General features: G+C 38.6%; 2 protein-coding genes across 2 annotated transcripts in view; one reads left to right on the top strand and one right to left on the bottom strand.

Moving 5' to 3' along the window:
* LOC124776766 (beta-1,4-N-acetylgalactosaminyltransferase bre-4) overlaps positions 1–5,123 on the top strand; it is a gene marked incomplete at its 5' end in the record, with an annotated part of 21,347 nt that extends 16,224 nt beyond the window's left edge. Inside the window, one exon of the mRNA XM_047251905.1 lies at positions 2,358–5,123. Coding sequence (XP_047107861.1) covers positions 2,358–2,718 — 361 coding nt within the window. The remainder of the gene's footprint in view (positions 1–2,357) is intronic.
* Positions 3,665–12,073, bottom strand: LOC124775348 (retinitis pigmentosa 1-like 1 protein). The gene is made up of 3 exons (XM_047250180.1): positions 12,067–12,073; positions 7,953–9,856; positions 3,665–3,766 (listed from the first exon to the last, which is right to left on the bottom strand). The coding sequence occupies exons 1-3, from the start codon at positions 12,071–12,073 to the stop codon at positions 3,665–3,667; spliced, it is 2,013 nt and encodes a 670-aa protein (XP_047106136.1).

Below are 12,073 nucleotides of genomic sequence, written 5' to 3'. Positions count from 1 at the left end.
AATTATGCATTTTAGTGTGGTTCGTGAAATTACAATGCTTTTGAAGTCTTGTTTCCTTTTATGACATAATGTAAGATCTTTCAATGTTTTACATGTACGAGCATCTGGGCTTCCTGCGTCATTGTAGCTGCGCAAGCGCAGTGACGCGTTATTGGTGCTCTCTGGCGACTGCTGAAACAAACCTATTTCTAACAGGTTGCAGAAAAATATTGCGAATGGTGGTTGGAAAAGTGTTACTTTCAAAGTAAATGTCCTTTTACTCAAGATGAACCATGTGCAAGTATGTATGATGAATTTCTTAAATCGCAGAGCATTTAACTCTCATTTAAAAATAAATTCTTTGTGGACGACCATTTAGAACAATTTCGAACCCAGGTCATCCCATATTTACGTCATTATTGAAAAAAATTTTGGGCACATTTGTGTGATGTATCTTAAAGTGTAACACGAGCAAAAAAAGATCAATATTATATGTGGAAGCTTAGTTCCTCTTGCAGCTTTTTAATCTTAGAGACACAATATTTTATGTGAAAGCTTTGCTTTTCTTGTATCTACACTGTGTATGTTAATTTAAACCATTGACATTTATTGGTGTGTTCGTGCCCCTTGTCAGTGATCTTGCTATTGGCTAACTACCTCACGTGTCCATGCTTTCATTGGCTGGCGAGATCACATGACATGAGCTATGACTAGCTTACAAAAGTGCATCGCAATCTTGATTTCAATGCTTCAGAAAGTAACATGCGGTGTTTGGTGGAATTCGAATTTATACCTTCGTAATGCGAAAATATGCAGCATACGTGTTGCTGCATGTCGAAGATCTTTCCAAAATGTGGTCTTTTCCCCCCCGAGTTTCACGTTCTAAAATGGCAGGAAATTCTACACTGGTGTATAAAACCATAACCATTCAAAGGATTGATAAGTTTTACAATGTTGAGGAAAAGTATACTGTCGCTTAACACGGAAAAAGTGTATTTTTAACTGGGAAATCTGGGGAAAAATATGGCAATTTTTTTTCCTTGCCCATGTATACACCCTGAATGCTGTTCTTTCTTGTACAGTGCATGTGGCAAGAAATCCCAGTAAACATCAACAGTCTTTTCAATTATTTCTCAATCTTTTTAACCAGTTATGTGAAAGTGATAGTGGAACACACAGACAACACAATAGAAGAAACAAATGATGACTGAAGAGGGGCAAATTAATGTTCTTGCTGCTGTTGCAGTTGATTCACATGTTAGATCCTGTACAGTCACACGACAAAGTGGCAGTAGTCAGGCAAATAGTTTACATATTCTCCAGTGACGTAGGTTCCATCCTTATCACATCTCTCTCCATCAAGAGCTGCATGGAAATAATTATGAGAATTGTATTAACTTCTGTACATGGACATTAACACATGATACTCCAGGTGTGTCATGTATCTTGTTCAGTGATGAAGCTGCATTTATCAATCATGGCCAAGTAAACATCTGAAACATCGACTGTGTACAACCCCACTTGGCGCCGTCAAGTGGAATGTCAGTGTACATGGAATGTAAAGGTGTGGTGTGTGTTAGTGAACCATCAGCTCATGGGCTGTTTTTCATATGTGGAACACTGAATGTGCCCAAGTATCACTGTCTCCTAACAGATCATCATCTACAGATGCTAGAAGAGGTTCGTCTTCAGACTGGCTGGCCCTTTCTTCAGATTTGATGCCTGTAGACATTTTTTCTGTGGGGAAAGCTGAAAGAATTTGTTCACAAATACATACCAACTACATCCAATGATAAGCATTGTAACATATTACTGCAGCCTGCTCGGACATCTCCACTGAAATGCTAGTACGTGTGCAGCAGTCATTCCATACCAGACTGTACTGCTGCTGCCGGTGGTAATTTTGAACAGAATCAGTGATGGTTGATTGTCTCATTACTGGTCAGAATCCACATAGCTAGTGTATGCTCTTGTGTTGTTTTTTAGTGTGTGCTATCACAGGTGTTGTACAAGTGTTAGTGTGGGAATTTTTCGAGATATGATATCTCATAAATGACTCTCACTGGAATCCTGCAACAAATACCACTGACATTCTAATTTATCCTACTTTTAGTGTAGTAATGTTGATAGGCATTATTCCATTAAAAACATGTATGTTTGTACAAATACTTAGAAAATGTATTTTTTTATGCAGTCTGTTGACTGGCTAACAATACAAGCCCCTGACCACGAATTCGTTCTGTGAAAACTGCACACCAATAGCGCTTCCCTTTATTTTGACCTTCAGAGCCATTCTCAGGGGCTCGCTTTTCCTTTATACTTTGCTACAGTTTACATGCTAATGAGACTGTGATCTTGAGACAGTTACTATTTTGCAGACTGCCATATGCTGACATTTTTGGAGGAGTAAGTGCCATGACACGCGAGCAGTTCCAGAAAGTGAATGGCTTCAGCAACATGTTCTGGGGCTGGGGTGGTGAAGATGACGATATGTCAAATCGCATTCGTTTCCATGGGTACCACATCTCACGGTACCCAGCCAACATAGCACGCTACAAGATGCTCACACATCGAAAACAGCGTGCTAATCCTAAGCGCTACGAGTTCCTGAACACGGGTCGCCGTCGTTTTCGCACTGATGGGCTCAACAGCCTGCACTATGAATGTGAGCGGACTCTATTGTATCGCTCACACACACAGCTGCTTGTCCGCCTGCCATCGCCTACTGCACCCAGCTGATGGGCCGCCAACTTTGTGGGGCTTTGGCATGGCTGAAACTGGATACTTGGCTGTATGCCCATCAGTCATCACGTGAATGAGTCAGCACTTTTCTGATACCTGCATAACTGACTGGAAGTATTCTTGTGTAATCTCATCACATTATAAAACATCACATAATATTTCATGGTACAGTCAACATGTGTATCACTGAATCTAATGGGTGCTTCTTTCATTGAGTGGATTTGATGGAAAACTACTGGTTTTATGGGAAGGTTTGTCCCCTTCCCCTTGAATAATTTCCATCTATAAAGTTAGTTCATGTACTCGCCTGAAACTTTTGAAAAATATAATGCTACTATGTGTAATCACAATCTTTATCCCTTCATGTCTTGTTCATGTTTGTTTGAATTTGTAAGCTTGTACAACATTCTGAAATTTCATATAGTCTATGGGGAATGTTATTAATGAACAATATTGCCCCAAATTTGACTTTTACGGTGGATTTAAAATATCCAGCTTTTTAAATCAAACTAAGAAGAAGTCATCAGGTTATTTATGTTACAATAATAGAATCTGTTAAGCTATTGGGTTGTGCGGATTTTGAGTTTAAATGAAATAACTCTATAGATTTCTACTTTGTGTCTATTGCAGTGCAATAGTGTGCCGAGGATGTTCACCACAAAAAGTAGTGCTTCATATTCTGTCAGATGAATGTTTAATGGATAAGCTATTGAATTCATGAGACTGCCATACCTCGCAGTTGTTAGTAAAACATTAATTATTAACTGCCACATTTATACTGCATGGTGCTATAGTCTCATCAGTGATAAACCTCTGGACTGGTGTTGTTGAGACAGGTTGTGGTCAGTTGTAATGTGTCGCATAGTGGTGCTGAATTTGTCGCCAAATTTTCTGTGTACCAAAAAAACTGTTATAGTTTTTCAATTGATTATGTGTAGTAATATTAGCATCTACCAGTGAGTAGCACAGATACAGAAACAGGAAGTAATATTATTGCTTTTGTGTATGTAACTCCTACATGAAGGATTGCTCTTTTGCAGCTGGCCTGTAAGAGCAAGTTTGAAGACATTAGAGTTTAGTCAAAGTTCTTGAGAACTGTTCAGGAACTGAGATGAGAATCTCCACTGTGTCAGCTTAAGAGTATGATTGTGTAGTATAGAGGTTTTGCTAATATTTTCAGTTAGTGTACTGTGGAAGTGCTGTTTAATCTGCAACTGTTTGTCAGTGTGAATATATGTGCCTTACAATTGTATGTTGGTTCTGGCAGTTTACACATTCCAAATCAGTTCTGCACAAAATATGAAAAACTATTGATATTAATATGATTTTCTTGTTAGAGCATAATTGCTACCTTCCATAACCTAAAGAAGATTGGTCTGTGAAACTGCTAAGAATATAATTGTTAGGTAATGTTGATGTAATTGCAATGCAGGCAGTATGTAACAAAGCATGTGCAAATATTTGTGGTAGAATGTATGTAGTTGAATTTCAAAAACTAGTCGGAGTGATTGAATGGTACATATCATTTCTGTTGCTTGTTCTACAGATTTTCTTTCTTGTGTGTGTTGTCCATCTATATTCCTATTCAATTGAGTATCCCATTGGGACCAGTTCATTGTTTTTGTTGTTAAAATGTTCAAAATTTGTCATCTAATAATTATAAAAAAAATTAGAGGCCTGCATATTCTTGTGATTTTTGTGATATTTTATTTTTATGTGATGGTAAATATCTGTGATTAATAGTGGTTAGGGAGATAGAACAGTTAGAAATTTTTTCTAAGAATTTTATGTGTGAAACTCTATTGTTAATCAGATGAATAGCGTGTGGTATCAAAATTGTGAAGTTTACTTACAATAAACAATTAAGAAACAGGAAAGATTTTCTTCTGAAAATGAGGAGCTTACATATTTACACGTGTTTCAGATAAAATAATTGTTTCATAAGTAACAGGGATATTTTGTCAATAAATTTTAATTTTAATTGGAATAATATCAGAACTATTTTTTTAAAGGTGTTGATAGTAAGCATTTGACATCTGTAAAAAGTTGATACTGAAGTTGTATGACATGTTTGAGAATTCGTCAAGAGGTTAAGTGCAGGAGGCTGGAAGAGTGAGAAATCCAGCTTCTGTGTGAATGAGTTGTAGAAAGCTAAACATTGTCTCATATAACTTTCCTCACTACTCATTCGGTACACAGGATGATGTGCTGAACTTCCCTTGTAGTCAGAGCAGAAAAGTAAACACAAAATTATTGGCCCAAAAATATTTATATCTTGTAAATTGGTCTTCTGATTTGTGGCAAATTATTTCTTAGAGGAAATAAAATAGAAACATACTACAATATTATGTAAGAAAAACAATTCTTCGCTCATGTCATTGAAATAAATTCATATTTATGAGCCTTAAAAGTAAAATTGTTAACATGACCCTATGCTATTGTAGATTCCAGCTCTCCTCTCTCTCTCTCTCTCTCTCTCTCTCTCTCTCTCTCTCTCTCTCTCTCTCTCTCTGCAGGCAGGGATCACATGAATGGTGAATGATTTGAAACAGTCAACAATCAATGAACTATTAATAAAAGGAGGCAATTGCTATAAATGTGAAACTGCTCTTCTCCCAGTTGTGCATTATTCAGTTAATGTTTACACAGGATATACATACCACTCACCAGGCTCCCTTTTTTAGCAAATAGAGAACTATAAAAATTGCAGCAGACAGCAGTAGAGGGGGGAAAAACTTTGAACATGCCCAGTGGAAATTCTTAAGAAAGTGTAACATCACAGTGAAATCAAAGCAGTCTTCCAGTTTTAAACAGAGTGAACAGGTATTACAGATCCCTTAAAAAGTAACAGGTGGTATGCAGTAATAATTTTTGTTTTGAATTAGTCTGTTTTATGACCATACTTTCTCATTAGATTCCAATGAGAAGCATAATATAAACTGTCACATGTTATAATAATAATTTTCATTACTGTTTGTTGTGAACATTCATTTCAGTATATTTGATTTAGCTAGGTTTCCTGCTGAAATTTACACTTCATAAATTTGTAAGGAGATGCTAAATGTATTATAGGACATTGTCTTCTGGATAAGTGCAGGGATATAATACATTTTTACAAGAGTTGTTTTGTAGGCTATATTTTAATATTAATTTTATTTCCTTTTAGTGTAACTGGAACAGTATATTTTTCAGGAATTGCCCATGTTGTCTTGCTTTATCTGAATGAATTTAACATTTTCTTCCAAACTGAAATCTGAATACAAAAAAGTTTCTAGGTATTGAAAAAAGTGAAAGTGGATTGTCGTATCACTGCATCATACTAAAATGCAAATGAGATGTCGGGGGGAAGGACGACGACAGAAGTGATGCAAATGTATTTCTCTCAATGCTCCTCCTTCCCCCTCCCCCACCCCCACTCCCCTCCCCCCACATCTGGCCACTTCTCTGAAAAAAAGAAAGACAGATGGACAGACATAACAAATTTCTGTGGACTTTGAATTTTGAAGAAGTAACAGACACTTCACTTCTTTGACACACTTAATTTATCAAACTAATTTATGATGCAGTATAAGTTCTTAAGATAAATTAAAATGTCAGTTACGTTCACAATAATAAGTTACTGTCACACAGATTCTAGCTACCAGTTTGTAATCAGATTTGTTTAAATCTAAAAACCAGTTAAAAATTCAGTTATGGTTGTTGGTTAACGATAATAAAATTTTACATACCTGCATCATATTCACTTTGCTGTAGCATACTGCTAAGTAAAATATCATTTCATTAACATTGTAATTACCTGGAAGTTAGTCCATGTGCAATTTCAGGCATTAACAAAACATTTTTTTAATAATTATAAGGCTGCTTCATAAGTCAGAAAAAAGTTCCAGGTCAGTGAATGAAATTTCATCTATAGATATTCAAAATGTAAATTATTATAAATACAAAATGAAGCTGGAGCATATGTAGCACCATTGCAACTCAAACTTTGTAAATAAACGAGCTGGAATGCTGTCAGATATATGCTGTTTAATTGCATATCATTCTAATTATATGAACAAACTGTTTTCTGTAAAATGTATGGCTTAGAAATATATATGAGGAGGGACTACTCTCCAACATTTCAAGAGTTTCCTTTTCCCTTTCACTTACTTCTGAAGACTTCTTTTTAAAAACATTGTGTTATTATGTACAAAAGTCTTTGTTAGTGTTAGGAGGCAGAATATTTGTTACTTTCATATCTATAGAATAATTTAATGGAATAAAACAGCCATTGAAATCGAACTTTTAAATCTACAAAAGCAGGCCGTATGTTAGAAAGGAAAAGTAGATTAGAAATACTGTGATTCATAGAGAGACAAGATGTTGGAGAGTAATAAGTAAAACAAGAAATTAGAGTATTTGATGCATTCTCTTTTATGTCTGGTTATCTTTTCAACTAACTGTTTCTTTTGCAGATGTTGCTACTGTCACATTCTGTTAGTGAAAGTTTTAGATTTGAAAAGTCTCCCTTTTTTTTACTGCTTCATCAAATAAGACAAAAATACAGACTTCATACAAGTCTCTAATATTAGTTACTTTGTGGGGCCACTGAGTGTCATTTGGCATATGGCTCATTCAAAAACTATATCGAACCTTGTACTTTGTACCATCTTTCTTTTTTAATGTAAGCAAATTTTATTAATGTTATTTACTATATTATCACTTCTCAAATGCCATACATAATTTTTGAGGTTAAAACTGCTTCTGATATTTACCTGTCAGTGACACAAACCATTGTGTGCGAACTAGGAATAGAGCTTCAGGACTCCGAAACTAGTCGTGCAATGAAAGGGAAAACATTCAAACCTCAAGTGAATTTTCAGTCTAATCAGCTGAATCGTTAGTTTCTTACCAGTATGTCATCAGTTTATCATTTTGCTTGTTGTTTCTTGCTAAAAGGAAATGGCATGAAAGGTCAATGTAACAGAAAAGGAAACACCTTCTTCTATTTCTTCTTCTACATTTGCTTCTGCTTCGTCTTCTTTTACTTCTGCTTCTGCTTCTTTTACTTCTGCTTCTGCTTCTTTTACTTCTGCTTCTGCTTCTTTTACTTCTGCTTCTGCTTCTTTTACTTCTGCTTCTGCTTCTTTTACTTCTGCTTCTGCTTCTTTTACTTCTGCTTCTGCTTCTTTTACTTCTGCTTCTGTTTCTTTTACTTCTGCTTCTTTTACTTCTGCTTCTGCTTCTTTTACTTCTCCTTCTGCTTCTCTTACTTCTCCTTCTGCTTCTCTTACTTCTCCTTCTGCTTCTCTTACTTCTCCTTCTGCTTCTCTTACTTCTCCTTCTGCTTCTCTTACTTCTCCTTCTGCTTCTCTTACTTCTCCTTCTGCTTCTCTTACTTCTCCTTCTGCTTCTCTTACTTCTCCTTCTGCTTCTCTTACTTCTCCTTCTGCTTCTCTTACTTCTCCTTCTGCTTCTCTTACTTCTCCTTCTGCTTCTCTTACTTCTCCTTCTGCTTCTCTTACTTCTCCTTCTGCTTCTCTTACTTCTCCTTCTGCTTCTCTTACTTCTCCTTCTGCTTCTCTTACTTCTCCTTCTGCTTCTCTTACTTCTCCTTCTGCTTCTCTTACTTCTCCTTCTGCTTCTCTTACTTCTCCTTCTGCTTCTCTTACTTCTCCTTCTGCTTCTCTTACTTCTGCTTCTCTTACTTCTGCTTCTCTTACTTCTGCTTCTCTTACTTCTGCTTCTCTTACTTCTGCTTCTCTTACTTCTGCTTCTCTTACTTCTGCTTCTCTTACTTCTGCTTCTCTTACTTCTGCTTCTCTTACTTCTGCTTCTCTTACTTCTGCTTCTCTTACTTCTGCTTCTCTTACTTCTGCTTCTCTTACTTCTGCTTCTCTTACTTCTGCTTCTCTTACTTCTGCTTCTCTTACTTCTGCTTCTCTTACTTCTGCTTCTCTTACTTCTGCTTCTCTTACTTCTGCTTCTCTTACTTCTGCTTCTCTTACTTCTGCTTCTCTTACTTCTGCTTCTCTTACTTCTGCTTCTCTTACTTCTGCTTCTCTTACTTCTGCTTCTCTTACTTCTACTTCTGCTTCTCTTACTTCTCCTTCTGCTTCTCTTACTTCTCCTTCTGCTTCTCTTACTTCTCCTTCTGCTTCTCTTACTTCTCCTTCTGCTTCTCTTACTTCTCCTTCTGCTTCTCTTACTTCTCCTTCTGCTTCTCTTACTTCTCCTTCTGCTTCTCTTACTTCTCCTTCTGCTTCTCTTACTTCTCCTTCTGCTTCTCTTACTTCTCCTTCTGCTTCTCTTACTTCTCCTTCTGCTTCTCTTACTTCTCCTTCTGCTTCTCTTACTTCTCCTTCTGCTTCTCTTACTTCTCCTTCTGCTTCTCTTACTTCTCCTTCTGCTTCTCTTACTTCTCCTTCTGCTTCTCTTACTTCTCCTTCTGCTTCTCTTACTTCTCCTTCTGCTTCTCTTACTTCTCCTTCTGCTTCTCTTACTTCTCCTTCTGCTTCTCTTACTTCTCCTTCTGCTTCTCTTACTTCTCCTTCTGCTTCTCTTACTTCTCCTTCTGCTTCTCTTACTTCTCCTTCTGCTTCTCTTACTTCTCCTTCTGCTTCTCTTACTTCTCCTTCTGCTTCTCTTACTTCTCCTTCTGCTTCTCTTACTTCTCCTTCTGCTTCTCTTACTTCTCCTTCTGCTTCTCTTACTTCTCCTTCTGCTTCTCTTACTTGTCCTTCTGCTTCTCTTACTTGTCCTTCTGCTTCTCTTACTTCTCCTTCTGCTTCTCTTACTTCTCCTTCTGCTTCTCTTACTTCTCCTTCTGCTTCTCTTACTTCTCCTTCTGCTTCTCTTACTTCTCCTTCTGCTTCTCTTACTTCTCCTTCTGCTTCTCTTACTTCTCCTTCTGCTTCTCTTACTTCTCCTTCTGCTTCTCTTACTTCTCCTTCTGCTTCTCTTACTTCTCCTTCTGCTTCTCTTACTTCTCCTTCTGCTTCTCTTACTTCTCCTTCTGCTTCTCTTACTTCTCCTTCTGCTTCTCTTACTTCTCCTTCTGCTTCTCTTACTTCTCCTTCTGCTTCTCTTACTTCTCCTTCTGCTTCTCTTACTTCTCCTTCTGCTTCTCTTACTTCTGCTTCTGCTTCTCTTACTTCTGCTTCTGCTTCTCTTACTTCTGCTTCTGCTTCTCTTACTTCTGCTTCTGCTTCTCTTACTTCTGCTTCTGCTTCTCTTACTTCTGCTTCTGCTTCTCTTACTTCTGCTTCTGCTTCTCTTACTTCTGCTTCTGCTTCTCTTACTTCTGCTTCTGCTTCTCTTACTTCTGCTTCTGCTTCTCTTACTTCTGCTTCTGCTTCTCTTACTTCTGCTTCTGCTTCTCTTACTTCTGCTTCCGCTTCTCTTACTTCTGCTTCCGCTTCTCTTACTTCTGCTTCTTTTACTTTTGCTTTTACTATTGCTTTTACTTTTGCTTTTGCCTTTGCTTTTGCCTTTGCTTTTGCTGCTACTTTTGCTTCTTCTGCTGCTGCTGCTACTTTTGCTTTTGCTGCTGCTGCTGCTGCTGCTACTTTTGCTTTTGCTTCTGCTGCTGCTGCTGCTACTTTTGCTTTTGCTTCTGCTGCTGCTGCTGCTACTTTTGCTTTTGCTTCTGCTGCTGCTGCTGCTACTTTTGCTTTTGCTTCTGCTGCTGCTTTTGCTTTTGCTTCTGCTTCTGCTGCTGCTGCTGCTACTTTTGCTTTTGCTTCTGCTTCTGCTGCTGCTGCTGCTACTTTTGCTTTTGCTTCTGCTGCTGCTGCTGCTACTTTTGCTTTTGCTTCTGCTGCTGCTGCTGCTGCTGCTGCTGCTGCTACTTTTGCTTTTGCTGCTACTTTTGCTTTTGCTGCTACTTTTGCTTTTGCTTCTGCTGCTGCTGCTGCTGCTACTTTTGCTTTTGCTTCTGCTGCTGCTGCTGCTACTTTTGCTTTTGCTTCTGCTGCTGCTGCTGCTACTTTTGCTTTTGCTTCTGCTGCTGCTACTTTTGCTTTTGCTGCTGCTGCTACTTTTGCTTTTGCTGCTGCTGCTGCTGCTGGTACTTTTGCTTCTGCTGCTGCTGCTACTTTTGCTTTTGCTACTTTTGCTTTTGCTACTTTTGCTTTTGCTACTTTTGCTGCTGCTACTTTTGCTTTTGCTGCTTTTGCTGCTGCTACTTTTGCTTCTGCTGCTGCTGCTACTTTTGCTTCTGCTGCTACTTTTGCTTCTGCTGCTACTTTTGCTTCTGCTGCTACTTTTGCTTCTGCTGCTACTTTTGCTTCTGCTGCTACTTTTGCTTCTGCTGCTACTTTTGCTTCTGCTGCTACTTTTGCTTCTGCTGCTACTTTTGCTTCTGCTGCTACTTTTGCTTCTGCTGCTACTTTTGCTTCTGCTGCTGCTGCTGCTGCTGCTACTTTTGCTTCTGCTGCTACTTTTGCTTCTGCTGCTGCTGCTGCTGCTGCTACTTTTGCTTCTGCTGCTACTTTTGCTTCTGCTGCTACTTTTGCTTCTGCTGCTACTTTTGCTTCTGCTGCTGCTGCTACTTTTGCTTCTGCTGCTGCTGCTGCTACTTTTGCTTCTGCTGCTGCTGCTGCTGCTGCTACTTTTGCTTCTGCTGCTGCTGCTGCTGCTGCTGCTACTTTTGCTTCTTCTTCTGCTGCTGCTGCTGCTGCTACTTTTGCTTCTTCTGCTGCTGCTGCTGCTGCTGCTACTTTTGCTTCTTCTGCTGCTGCTGCTGCTGCTGCTACTTTTGCTTCTGCTGCTGCTGCTGCTGCTGCTACTTTTGCTTCTGCTACTGCTTCTACTTTTGCTTCTGCTGCTGCTTCTACTTTTGCTTCTGCTGCTGCTTCTACTTTTGCTTCTGCTGCTGCTTCTACTTTTGCTTCTGCTGCTGCTTCTACTTTTGCTTCTGCTGCTGCTTCTACTTTTACTTTTGCTTTTGCTTCTGCTGCTGCTTCTACTTTTACTTTTGCTTTTGCTTCTGCTGCTACTTCTACTTTTACTTTTGCTTTTGCTTCTGCTGCTACTTCTACTTTTGCTTTTGCTTTTGCTTCTGCTGCTACTTCTACTTTTGATTTTGCTTTTGCTTCTGCTGCTACTTCTACTTTTGCTTTTGCTGCTACTTCTACTTTTACTTGTACTTGTCCTCTTTCTTGTGCTGTCATCCCATAGCTATTAGGAGTTGGCACGGTTTTAAGAGGTGGCTGGATGCTCTTCCTGTTGCAACACTGTTCTCTCCTGTGGCACCCCCACCCCTACTGCAAGTCTTGTGTCTGAACTTGTAGCTTCATTCTGCCTGTGCTTCTCTGCTTATCTTCAAAACTCCAAATAAGCTCTCCTGCACACCTTACTGCTCACCTGGCAT

Source organism: Schistocerca piceifrons, chromosome 2 (assembly GCF_021461385.2).
Source record: "Schistocerca piceifrons isolate TAMUIC-IGC-003096 chromosome 2, iqSchPice1.1, whole genome shotgun sequence".
In the NCBI taxonomy this organism is placed as follows: domain Eukaryota; kingdom Metazoa; phylum Arthropoda; class Insecta; order Orthoptera; family Acrididae; genus Schistocerca; species Schistocerca piceifrons.
The sequence above is the reverse complement of the archived record's forward strand: the minus strand, read 5'-3'. Positions and strand labels throughout refer to the sequence as shown.

Coding starts and splice junctions, on each gene's coding strand:
- LOC124775348 (XM_047250180.1), bottom strand. Junction 3,767..7,952: donor TAAGAGAAGCAGAAGGAGAA/GTAAAAGAAGCA, acceptor TTGCTCTTACAG/GCCAGCTGCAAAAGAGCAAT.